This window comes from Hetaerina americana, unplaced genomic scaffold (genome assembly GCF_022747635.1).
Source record: "Hetaerina americana unplaced genomic scaffold, ioHetAmer1.1.p SCAF_5, whole genome shotgun sequence".
In the NCBI taxonomy this organism is placed as follows: domain Eukaryota; kingdom Metazoa; phylum Arthropoda; class Insecta; order Odonata; family Calopterygidae; genus Hetaerina; species Hetaerina americana.
The window spans coordinates 32,409,126-32,422,099 of NW_027287095.1; the positions used below are offsets into that span (position 1 = coordinate 32,409,126).

Genomic DNA, 12,974 nt, shown 5'->3' on the forward strand with positions numbered 1-12,974 from the left:
TAAAAGTGCAACACCCCACCAGCTTAATTTTTGGGTATTTTTAAAAATAAATAATTCCACTTAGTAAGAAGAGCACAGGATATTTTGCCATGATCAGTTGTGATGAAATATGATCAAGTTCATTCAATATCTGACTCACCCCTCCACTGACATTGCAGAAGAAAGAAAGACGATATTCACGTTACATAATAGCAATGAGTCTAATAATAATAATCCCAACTACAACAATCTTCTATTGACTTAAAAATATTATGAAAAAGTTAACGTAATGGAGTCAAAATAGGTAGTATTGATCATCCAAGGTAAAAATAACATTCAGTATTGAACGCTAACCCATGGAGTTCAAACCTTCACATATAAGACCCAGGTGATTTCTTTAAACATAATGTGAATAAAATGTCTTATAATATACCATCAAATACGCTAACTATGCACTTACATTTTCCCGAAGGTTTGGAACCAAGAATCATTGGGCCCTGTTGGATATAAACTTTTTAGAACTTTCAGAGTGAGACAAATATTTTGGAACTTTTGACTTCCTCCCCTAGGTATGAATGAAATTGAGCTATTCATGGTAGGATATTAGATGACGTTGGCATTGTACCAGGGTAGAGGTGAAATGGCAACAGGAAGATTCAAATGATGTCATCCTCGTACAACTGGATAAGCATGTGGAATACAAACACAGTTATTGGGCTACTCTGACGGAGATGTGTCATGGATAAAAATTATTAATAGCTGTTGTAGCTCATCAAGATTTTATACGTTGGTATTCAATTACACCTTACTTGGTGTTTTCAGTCTAATGGTGGTTAACCGGTTCAGTTGTCATGCTATGACGAAGGGGATCCCCACCTTCTTTATGATCAGTCGAGAGAAATTACACTTCCCTTTAAGTAATAGCACCACGAGTTCACTTTTGAGTCTTGCTTTGACATAAACCTCTTTTCAAAATTAATACTTTTTCCACCCACACAAAATTCTCTTGCTGATGATCGTCATTACTTCATCAAATGACTGGTATCAGATTGATTCTTCAGATATATATTTTCTTGGGACTTCCTTCTTCAATGTTAAAGAGTATAAAGTCTAAAGCATAGCTGAGATTCAAATTTTTTCCTCCAGGTTATCCACTTTTCTCAATTATTACAGTGCAAAACAATACCAAATTGGACAAGTTTTAGTCAGTGGTTGACAGACATCTTAAGTTTTTCACTTCAGTTTGGCAGCTCTTGACTCATGGGCTATATTCAGCCTGCATAAGGTATTGTTTCAGGTCACTGAATAATGGGATATTTTCCCTTAGATTTCCCTTTTGCTTAGATAGTAAAATGTAGCTTTTGTAATCATGGGAATTCAACCATGGGATACATATGCTCCTGCAACATTGGACAGTTTGGCCCTGCTCAAGACAAAAACAGATTGCCAACACATGTTTGAGGTCATCAGACCTATCACCACACAGTGAGATTAGAATCATAACAGAATCGTGATCTATTATGTCCATTAATTTTCTACTGTGACAGCAAGGAAACCTATGTGCCGCCAGGAACACACGACTTTCCCTTTACAAAAATGTCTACTCCAATAACAATGCATATATTGGCTAATGCCAGTCTCGATGATGGCAGGGTTCAACTCCACTCCACTTCCCAGTTAATTATAAGTCATGAGTGTCTACATGCGTCTCCTTCACCTACGCTTGGGTGATAAGAATTCTCCTAGTTGCCACATTTTTTTTAAATAAACCTAGGTAAGTGCCAGCTGGGCTATTTATGGATTAGTTGCCAAATCAAAAAATCAAGTACACAATCCGCAGGATTACATACTAAAAATTCAATTTTATAATCTATGACCTATTCTTTGGATGGTCACAAGGAGAAAATTTTGATCTGTTTTTTTAAAAGTCGTGGCAAAGAAAATGGGACTACATCCAAATTGAATCAAAAACCTATTTTAATTGAGAATTGAACAATTTACCCCAAATATGGAGAATCTTCTGGGTTGAGGTTAGATGGGTCAGGTGAAAGGGAAGTTAAAATTGGATGAATTCCATCATATTATCCCAAAAATTTAGCCAGAACTAAATCAAAATTGCATACAATTAAGGGTAAACACAAAATTGAGGTGTGACAAAGTGAAATTTTACCATAATACCTTGGTTAACTGAAAGAGATGTAACTCCAATATTTTTTTGGTCCTTGTAACCAATGAGAGATGAGATTATGATTTGAAAAATAAGAATTCTTAAATAGTAAGAAAGCATTATCATTAACTTCCTTGCTGCAAAAGCAATCTTAAATTTGAGAGATCTTTGATCAGTAGAAAGAAAATAATTTCAAATTACTTGTGCCAATATGTATTCAGCACAATCACCACATTAGAGAACTCCTCAGTAAAAATATTAAAAAATTGGCACAAGATCACAGACAAAGAGAAGGCAGCAGATGGGAATATATGGTAATTGGCCTTTTCCTCCATCAAAGTTCATCTCTTTTTCCTTCACTATTAACTTGCTTCTTAGACCTTGATGTCCTGTTGCTTTCCTCAGTTTCCTTTACAGGACATGCACACTTGATCAACTTTGATGTCTGTTCTTTTTGTACTGCTTGACCCATTCCTTTGAGAACTTTCACAGGACTAACCAGTTTAGTACTCCACGCCTGGGGGAAAAAACTTCTAATTACATCAACAGGCTACAAAATCCAAATACATACTCATAAAAAATGTACAATTTAAAACATATGATTAGTTAAACTTCCTTTCATTAAATTGATTCATGCAATAGAAGATCTAATTCTTCCAAGATTGACTCCTATTGGTCCATATTTCTGTGTAAATAATTTTGCTGGCATTGCAGTCAGCGTCTTCAGGTAAGAAAATTTGAAGATGCTGACTGCAACATCGACAAAACTGTTGTCCTAGAAATATGGACCAATGCGGAGTAAATCCCGGAAGACTTAAATCTTCAACATCTGCACACCGCAGAAGCCTTCACAAGGTGATTCACGCAATTATTTTAACTGTAGTGGATTTTACTTAGTGTGCACAAAGAAGGTTACCCTGAGCATAATAATTAGAGAAAACTTATCATTAACATACCTTAAAGAGGGCTGCATGATAGCAAAATATGCTCTGGGGAGTTAAATTCTGGTCAGCAAATTCCCTTCCAGCTTCACCGATTCTTTTCGCCTCCTTATCATGACTTTTGGCCCACTTAATTTTTGCAACTAAATCAGAAAGGTCTGACTTGATTGATACATAATGCACTCCGGGAATAAGTTCAGAGTAAAAATGCTCATAATAATCTGAATCCTGTTTTAGAACAAGTGATCCGCCAGCAAGAAGGTACGGCATGCGATAAGCTGCAACAGTCCCATCGAGGCATACTTGATATTTATACTGCAAAGGAAAGTTATTATGGCGAACAATGACAATTTAATTCATCATAATAAATTTAACTCTTCCTTTGTCATAAATACATGGCAAGGGCTTGGAAACCTGTTTATGCTGGGGAGTAGACTATCCAGTTCAAATAGGTTGGACTACCAACACATTTGAACAATATTCATGCTACACTAATTAGCAGAGCAAACAGCTACTGGGACTGTCTGACAAAGGAGGTAATATAAATTGGCTTTAACGGATGAAATCTACATCAAAATACAGGATAAACCTTATCCTTAAACCACAAATTATATTATTATTATTATAAACCTTATTGGAAGCTATTGCTCCATAAAATAAAAGACACTGAGAACAAGAGAGACCATGAACAACAGCCAATCAAATGTGACTTGAGCCTAAGCGGAGTTAATACGAGGCCGACAAAAATGATGCCACAGCCACAATCTTCGTAGAAACTATGTTTTTCCCACTGACCGTGAAGAGGAAAATTTTTGTAAAATGAGGATTCCAGATTGTTGTTGTTATATATGCTATTATAGTAATATACTGTTACTATCGTTCTTTTATAGGATGATATATGACCATGGAATTGACCATAAGCACAGTAATCAACCCGAAGGTCGGTTTGGTAGGTGATGGCAGAGTTCACCCTGTACTAAGCTTGACAGTGTGTGAAATTCACACATCAGGGTAGGGGGGCCAGTTCCTTTCCCTGTTATGGTTTCCCAGAAAGATCTGGTACCTGAAAAATCACATAGCTTGGGTGGAGCTGCAGGTGCCCAGAGTGGCTTGCCCCGGAATCTAACCCGGGCCCTATGGTCAGTAGTCAACCAGTGGTATTCCTGGGATAGAGTAACACTCTACCCCTGGACTACCGCCACCCCTGATCATAGAAGTAATACCTTTAAAACTAAAATACCAGAATACCCAGTAATAAAATACATGGGGCAATGATGGCGTAAGACATCAAAACATTGGCAGCTTAAATTATACCCAGAGGAAAACCCACAAAAACCCACAAAGACTTCAACACAATTATTGGCAGGGAAAAATCAAATACACAGATGGAGAAGATAAGACATCTCTTCTGGGTGCTTAACCCTGAAAGAAAGACAGCATCAGAATATGCATGGTGCATGCTTTTAAATTTCACATGATTTGTTAGAATGCATCGGAAAAAATACCTAATCACTTTCTTATGCAAACTTCAGGATGAATTTGGGACAATATTAGTGTGACTTGAATGAGCCATTTATACAAAAAAATATGATTACATTCAATTATATAAATAATTATTGGAGTCATATGTTGTACTTACTTTAAAGAGAGTTGTTGAAAAATTATTTTCCCAATAAATTTGAGCAAGGGAGTCTCTATTCTGTCTCATTCATAGAAAGCAAGTGCTCCGATAAGGGTACAAAGGCATGCTAGATATTAGGAATAAGATATTCTCGGGACTCACATCAAAAAATTTAAAAAAGGATATATAAGGCTCCTTGGGTCCATAGATTTCTTCCTTGTCTCGGAAGAAAAAGAAATTAGTAAGTGAGGCATTCAGAAGATCAGGATTCTCCCGAGAGAGGGCCACCAACTGAAGTCGTTCAAGACGAGAGTCACGCCCACGCCAAAATCCTTTCTCAATTCTTTCTTCCCATGGTAATTCAACATTTCCTTGGACTGAGAGCATGTCTAAGGTGACCCTGTTGAGTATACATCGAGTAAAAAGAATGTTGAGAGTTAAATGAATAGCATTTGGGTCATGCATGCATGACCTCGATTGGTTATATTTCCATTACATATTCAACATAGACATAAATATATATATTTTTATACATAAATCACACACTCAAACATTCATATGGTATCATACTAGACAAGAATCAATTAAAATAGTTACCTTCCCATGCACCCAAGAGTGGCTTCCGTGAGGTCATATGTTGGCATGATAATGTCATGCGTGTCCTTCGAACCACACCATGAAAACATGGGTATAGTTGGTTCTTTTGAACTCGCATCTTCTTTCCTTATTAGGGGCCAATCACCAAGATTCACAAAAAGCTCGAAATCTGGAAGTTTCACTTTTCGAGCTAAAGAAAGCAAAATTTCGTCCATAAAAGTTTTAAATCCGACATACTGTCCATAGCACTTTCTAAAAACCTAAAAAAAAGAACAGGTTATTAACACTCATATACCGTTGACTATGATGAAAAGTTAGCATTACCTTGAGGGTTAACTCAAATCAAATAATTAAAATATTCAAAATGAAAGCTATCCTGTAAACCTGGAAAATTCTTAATCATTGGCACCTAACTGCTTTAACTGATTTGTGGAAGTACATTGGCATATGCCATCTCTTGAAAGGGAGCATTCCCCCAAAGTAGTTGTTTACATACGACCGAGGATATGAATGCATTGGTGTAATGCTTCTACGAGTGTATAGTCAATTATATTTGCATTTAAAAACAGTAGATAACACATGAAGGAAAACGCCGTAAGCGCCTTCTGATTATACATTAACATTGCTTTAATATTCAGTACCTGATTATTTTTCACAACATAGTTGCAAATACTGACGCTCCCGGGATGGTTGAATTTCTCGCGAATATAGCGACGGGTTGCTGTAAAATTGACAGATTCAAATGGCCTTAAATTGCTTGTGATTACTGAATGCATCTTTTTCATGTTTTCACCGGCGCATCCATATCGTTCAAACCAATGGTCAAAGTTGCTCATCGGGCAGTCGCATTCATCAGCATGAACCATTCCTGAAATAAATATTATGAGTGCAACTTCATTATAAATATTGGATAACATGCATCAATATAATGGTTGATTGTAATGTCCCCACATACCGACTGCCGAGTATGGAGAGCCAGCGACCTTCAGACCTTTGTACTTGATATGTATTTGGAAATTGTAACACGAATTATAAACTTTGTATCTGACAATAAAGCTTCCATCTTTACGGTCCAATACATTCACCCACGCTTGACATGATTTATCTTCGGAATCTCCGGTGATCTCAATTGAAAACACATCCCCTGGAGATTTTTTCAGTCTATATAATGAAAGGGCAACAATTGGACACGTATAGAAGACAAATTACCATTTTAAGACGGTCAACATGCACACAATTACCTTATTTGTTTGGAATTTACAGCATGGATATAAAAATAACGCGCTGGCATGACAATTTGACTCGGATTAAGTCCTGGTCCCCAAACCAGGGTGTTTAAAGGGTCTATGTCATCTAAACTTTCTTCGAATGACGCATCGTGAAGAACAAGAAAGAAAATAAATATTATAAAAAGTTTGCACCGTATTGTATTCATTTTGTGCTCACGCGGCAATGCGTTATTCCTTCTTCAATTGTCACGGGCGGCGTTTGTCAACGAGAGATCAGCTAGATGTTGGCGGAAGGTACGAGTAAAACATTGGCCGATTCAATAATTGTGTAATTTTTCCAAGACTTTAAAATAATTATAAGCCTTTTATAAGTGGCTCATGGCAGTTCTTTTTTCTAAACATGTATAAGCTTATGTCTAGTGGTGTATATATACTTTCTCTTTTATTTTCTGGGAGGGGTCCCCAACTATTGTAGCCTACTCCTGCCAACCTTTGAGGCGCTACCCTACGATTTTTCGGCATCATTACATAGAGGCTTGGAAACAATTTTTCCTGGTCACTTTTTCTTCTATACAAATGATAGTTTCCATACTGTCTGTACCAACCCTGAGGAGATTTGGGAATTTGTTTTAAATGGATAAACGTTCCTCCTCCCTAGAGTCATGTACTAAAAAATTTCAGGAGTCCACTATATTGGTTCTTTCAAAGAACTGATTTTTATTTATATTTTCCAATTTTGTTCTCCCCTCATGCTTGTACTACTGGCTAGAGGGCTCGGTTTGATTCCTGGGGATGCATTTGGCACCCACAGCTTCACCTGAGATGTGTTTTCTCAGCCAAAAGATCTTTAAAAACCATAGGTGGAATAGGGAAATGGCCCCACTACTCTAATACATAAGTTTCATTCTCTGTTCGACTTAGTACTAAGTGAGCTCTACCCTCCCCTATCAAACCAAACTTTGGGTTGGTTAATCCTACATACTTCTGCAGGAGTCACTAATTTTTCTGTAATTGTAGCAGGCTATATTTAAAAAATCATCTCACTTTCCTTACAGGATTCTTCAGCAGAGATACCCACCCTTCCCTCCTCTATTTCCTCTTTTGGAAGATAGGAAGGAGAGGAGATGGGAAAGCCAGTCTTCTCCATGCAATGAATATATATGGATCAGGATAAGAAACCAACCATTGGTGGCCTTCCTCCAAACCTGGCGGCTTAATCTCATGTGATTTTACCTTTTATATACACTTAAGGTGAATGACTACAGTTTTGTTAGGAAGCAATGATATTAGCGAGTAGCTTTGGATGGAGACAGATCTCTTTGGCATCCTCATTTTGGGGGTTAAGCTGGCATTAGGAAGTTCTCAAAATTTTATCCAAAAATAAAGATTTAAAGCATCTGTGGACAGCTCTCTCTCTGCCAGTTCCTTTGAGAGCACCAAATTTATTCAATGACTTAACAGGCATTATATGAGAGCTTTCCAGTTTTTTATATTCTACTTTAATTTGAATATTCCTCTTAATTGTTAAATATTCAATTTCAATTTGACTATAAGGGTAACTAAAAATAAATTGATAGGAAATGAGGTCATTTTTATTCTGATTCAGCAGTTGCAGAAGAGGAGGTTAGTGAATACCTAAAACTGAGAGAGGGGAAGGAGTTTAATTAGCAAGACTTGTTCATACCATGACATCTCCAGGAGAAGATCAATCGGAATATCTTACCTGTTCCCTTTTCTGTAATATCTGTAATAATGTTATGAAAATTCTAGTGGAGTTTAAAATGTCATCAGTGAAATGCCTACTTTTATTGCTTTCAGGCTTCTTTCACTGGTATTTTTCAAAATTTGTCAACCAATAAGATTCATGGGTATTGCATCTAAAAATATAAGAAAAAGAACTGCTTCCATGACTTGGGATACCCATATGTGGCTATTTTACATTGGACCAATTTGAAAACTCTAAATGAAAATAAAATGAGATACAACCATTTCATTCACAAGTCTTCTCATGAAACATTTGGACAAAACAGATGAAAATTAGAATTCTTTTTGAAATGCTATTGTAAGTATTGTAAACCATTTGAACATCAACTTGACTGTGAACAAAGTTATGAAGGTATTTTTGTCAAGGCTTGGGCAATATTTAACAGGGGGTAAAGTATCCCCAAAAAATCCAAATGATTCAGTAGTGACCTTTATGACTTCTGGGAGAGGACATGTTAAGGGTGGACTTAAAAATTTTAGTGGTCGATGACCATGAGTTCCAGGAGATGCTGACTCAAGAACGGAGAGCCAAATATTTCAAATCCATTGCAAACTGTATTATCAGTAAAAATAAATAGATAATAATTAGGCACTCCCAAAAATGGATACAAGAAAGCTTTATGGAAATACATGCACAACAAATAAGGAAAACCAAGATTAACCAATCATTAAGTACTGTATGTCTGACAGTAGACCTGCCTAAGATGCCACTATTATGGTATTCGTGCACTACCGGCATATATTAAAAGTCATCTTATCAAGTCAAATGCCAGCTAACTGTACCTGCAAGAAATTGTGATATGTAGTTTCCTTGTGACAATGGAAATGTATCATCCCACCCTATAAAAACTATGCCTTTCATGAGACAAATTAGCACATTAATTAAAAAAGTGCAGTTTAATTCCACTGATCAACAACTTTAATACTACACCTGTTAAATTGCAACAAGTATAAATGATCAGTACTTCATATTATGAAAAGTACTGTTACAAAGTTAAATATACTTCAGTGAAAGTTCCTATATCTAACTTCAATATTTATCAATAATACAAATGAAGCCTTCATAGTAAAGGAGAGGTGTTCTTGTATCTTAAACATTCACTGTGGTAATACTGACAAGTTAAAATTACTGACCATATAATTATAAGTCGATAATATAAATAAAAGTGTTACATATAGGTATTACTAAACTGTACAGTTAGTTGAATGGATATTCCAGATATCTGGGATGGCTTCATCTTTTTTCTAGTAATCTGCAAATTCTTTAATGAATAACTCATGAGGTGACTCATGCAAAGACTCTTCTGGGTATACTTCAAAATTACCTGGATCTCCATCATCTTTTATCTTGGGAAGGAATGGTGGCTCCATTTGTTGATTCACAAGAGACAACCAATCAATAGTTCGGAAGAACCTAAGAAGTTAAAAACTGACATGTGTCAACTTCATTTTACAACCATGTACATCAAGAAACTAGTTGCATTAGAGAGAAGTCATGCTTTCAACTTCTTTGAGATCACAATACATTTGAAATTTTAATGGTCACCAAAATATCATCATTCTGATATTTCCAATAGTATTGATTCTAAGATTTTCATTTTTCAGATGTATCTAAAAATAATATTTTAACTATTTACTCATGCAATATCCCAATGACTCGAGCATTCAGGCACTATATGTAAGGCCTGGGCTCAAATCTGGTTGACTCTGGACAAAATCAGCATCACTCAAACCAATTGAATAGGCACAGAATATAAGTAGGAAACCCTATGTGGCACAGGGAAAGAATCTGCCTTCTCCTGCCTCATGAATTTCAAAAGCCAATCACCTTGATATGAGGTGATTTCTACCCTCACCTGTCAAGCTAACCTCCAGGCTAATCATTGAGTAAATATGAACCCAGATCAAAGAAGCGAAATTGACATCATTCACAACAAAATTTAAATAAAAAAATTGTAACATTTGTTATCCTTAAGAGCAGGATAAAAAAAATCATCGTGAAGCATCAAATTCTTAGTATTAGTCATTAAATTAGTATAAAACCCTCTCTTTTTTGACTAAACGAAGAATACTGGGCAGCACATGACCCAAGGACAGTTGAGTTAACATTTAAAACAATAAGCCAGCCTATCACATGTTACTGCCGAAGACCAAAAAGAAAAGGCACACTTGTGCCCAGCCAGACTTTCCTCCATAACGTTATTGCTAGAAAAAAAAGGCAAGAGAACATTACTTCACCATTGCAATTTTTCAGTGGTTCGATATTTCTAATCAAGTAACAACTCCTTGATTTGCTAATATTTTTATCCATTGGGGCTAGTTTAGGTTGTGAGGTAGGTACTGGATACTGCTGATCTCCAGAATATTTTCAAGTCTTCATGCCGATAATAGAGTCATTTTGTTGTTCAAGTATTATTGAACCTTCAAGGATAATCTTGTGCTACAGGAATTTTATGTCATATAATACACAGAACTACTCATGTGTACCTATCTATGTTCAAAACTATACCAGACGTATAGAGCACCTTTCCTTTGAATCTATTTGGTAATGGTCCACATTATACATGCTTCTTAATGTATTTTCTTTCCATATATACAAAAAACATACATCCTTTACTTCATACCAGCCTTTGAAAATGATTTGAAATTATTCTTGTTAAATCATGCATTTTATAACATTATGACATTTTTAGAACTATGTATTCTTTGTGCAGGTATATTTTGATGTGTTTATATTAGGTTCTGTGATCCAAAGGAAAAATTAAATTATAATTTCCTTAATATAAAATTTTTCCGCGTATCTACCACAATTTTAATTTGACATTAAAGTGACCTCTTCCCTTCCCTGTGTCACCTTTGGTTTCCCACAATTTGCCCACAGCTTAGATATCACCCGAATATGAACCAAGGGCAGGGATATACAGACATGCTTGATTTTAAAAATGTTTACCATTTCAGTCCCTTTACTTTCAACAATAAAATAATAAATATTATATGATGCCACAGCACCAGTTACCTAGTACAAACATACCTGTGACCTTTGATGTCATTAACTCCATTCTTCAGATTTCCATACCGTCGTGTTAAGTCAACTTGAAGTATATTTGTAATCAAATCTTTTATGTCAGGACCAAAATGGGGTGGTATTTTATATTTACCAGCAACTATTTTCTCATATATTTTCATTGGATTGGGAGCATAGAATGGTGGATGGCCAGCTGCCAACTCATAGATGAGAATTCCTAGTGACCACCAATCAACTGACATTCCATATCCTTTAGAGAGAATCACTTCTGGAGCCAAATATTCTGGAGTACCACATAATGTCCATGTTCGGCCTTTAATTCTTTTACAGAAACCCATATCAGTCAATTTCAAGTATCCATTCCTATCAATTAATATGTTTTCTGGCTTAAGATCCCTGTACACAACATCTAAAAAGTGTAAGTATTCCAAAGCTAAGATCACTTGTCCTACATAAAACCTAGTATGATTTTCTTCAAACCTTCCAAAGCGACGCAAGTGTGAAAAAAGCTCTCCTCCATTTACAAATTCCATCACAAAAAACACATAATCATTGTTATAGAACCCTACCTTCATTGACACCACAAAAGGAAATTTCACAGCTTGCAAAATCCTTTTTTCATTAAGTGTGTGTTCAACTTGCTTATATTTCACAATTCTTTGCTTCTCAAGTACCTTCATTGCATAATAGCCACCATCATTTAACCACCTCACTAGTCTCACTCTCCCAAATGCGCCTGTACCCAAGGTTCTTAGAAGTTCAAAATCATTTAAGTTGATATCATTTTGAAATTTTTGAGAAAATTTTGCATCAAAATCCTGTCTTGATCGCTGCAAAAAATAGTCCCAATCTTTTATGATTTCCATTGCCAATTTACTGGGTTTCCTGAATAGGCAATTGTTATATTTTCATGGTTGTCATCGGAAACAAATTTTAAACAAACACCATTTTGGATAAGCAAAATCAAGAGTGAAGTTAGTTTCAAGAAAGTATGTAGTCATTCAAGTAAAAAGGCTATACATACTTCACCCAAGTTGTAATACACATTTATTATCATATCAAACATTTTATACCATGTAAGTATCTGCAATACAGCTATTATGATCATTCAAATTGTTTAAAGAAAGACTGATTCCAGGAGACACATTTGCTGATATTAATTTAAACAAATGAAGACACAAAACCCATTTTTGACATGGAATAAATTCTAAAAATACTATTATAATATAGTATATAACTATACATGGATTTTGGAATGTTGACATTTGTATAATTAATGCACATTTAACATTTTGTGCACATTAGTCTCTAAAGTACAACCACAATTAAAGACCATGACCAATGAAATCAATCTGGAATCATTAACTAGAATGTCTAATACTGCCATTTACAGAGAGCATAATAAGATCACTCCAACATTAGAAAACATAAATAACACATAATTTAATTCCACTAAAATGACCAGCAGAAAACTACGGGCCATTCAATTATGCAATAACATGGAGTAGAAAAATTAAAATTATTATTTCTATGGATAGAATGACCAAAAAAGCATCAAGAAAAATATTGTTATCTCTTGGGGAAAGAAATTATTTTGTGTTCACAGTAATTTTTAACAGCCAAAATATTTCCATAACGCTCCATGAAAACG

General features: G+C 35.4%; 2 protein-coding genes across 2 annotated transcripts; both read right to left on the reverse strand.

The window, feature by feature from the left end:
* Positions 1 to 1,975: 1,975 nt before the first annotated feature.
* On the reverse strand, positions 1,976 to 6,674 carry LOC139693969 (protein O-glucosyltransferase 2-like). The gene is made up of 7 exons (XM_071592337.1): positions 6,547 to 6,674; positions 6,261 to 6,466; positions 5,947 to 6,173; positions 5,306 to 5,565; positions 4,871 to 5,108; positions 3,103 to 3,402; positions 1,976 to 2,663 (listed from the first exon to the last, which is right to left on the reverse strand). The coding sequence occupies exons 1-7, from the start codon at positions 6,594 to 6,596 to the stop codon at positions 2,481 to 2,483; spliced, it is 1,464 nt and encodes a 487-aa protein (XP_071448438.1). The 5' UTR covers positions 6,597 to 6,674; the 3' UTR covers positions 1,976 to 2,480.
* Positions 6,675 to 9,543: 2,869 nt separating this feature from the next.
* Positions 9,544 to 12,189, reverse strand: LOC139693909 (cAMP-dependent protein kinase catalytic subunit alpha-like). The gene is made up of 2 exons (XM_071592239.1): positions 11,330 to 12,189; positions 9,544 to 9,712 (listed from the first exon to the last, which is right to left on the reverse strand). The coding sequence occupies exons 1-2, from the start codon at positions 12,187 to 12,189 to the stop codon at positions 9,544 to 9,546; spliced, it is 1,029 nt and encodes a 342-aa protein (XP_071448340.1).
* Between the last annotated feature and the right edge of the window lie 785 nt (positions 12,190 to 12,974).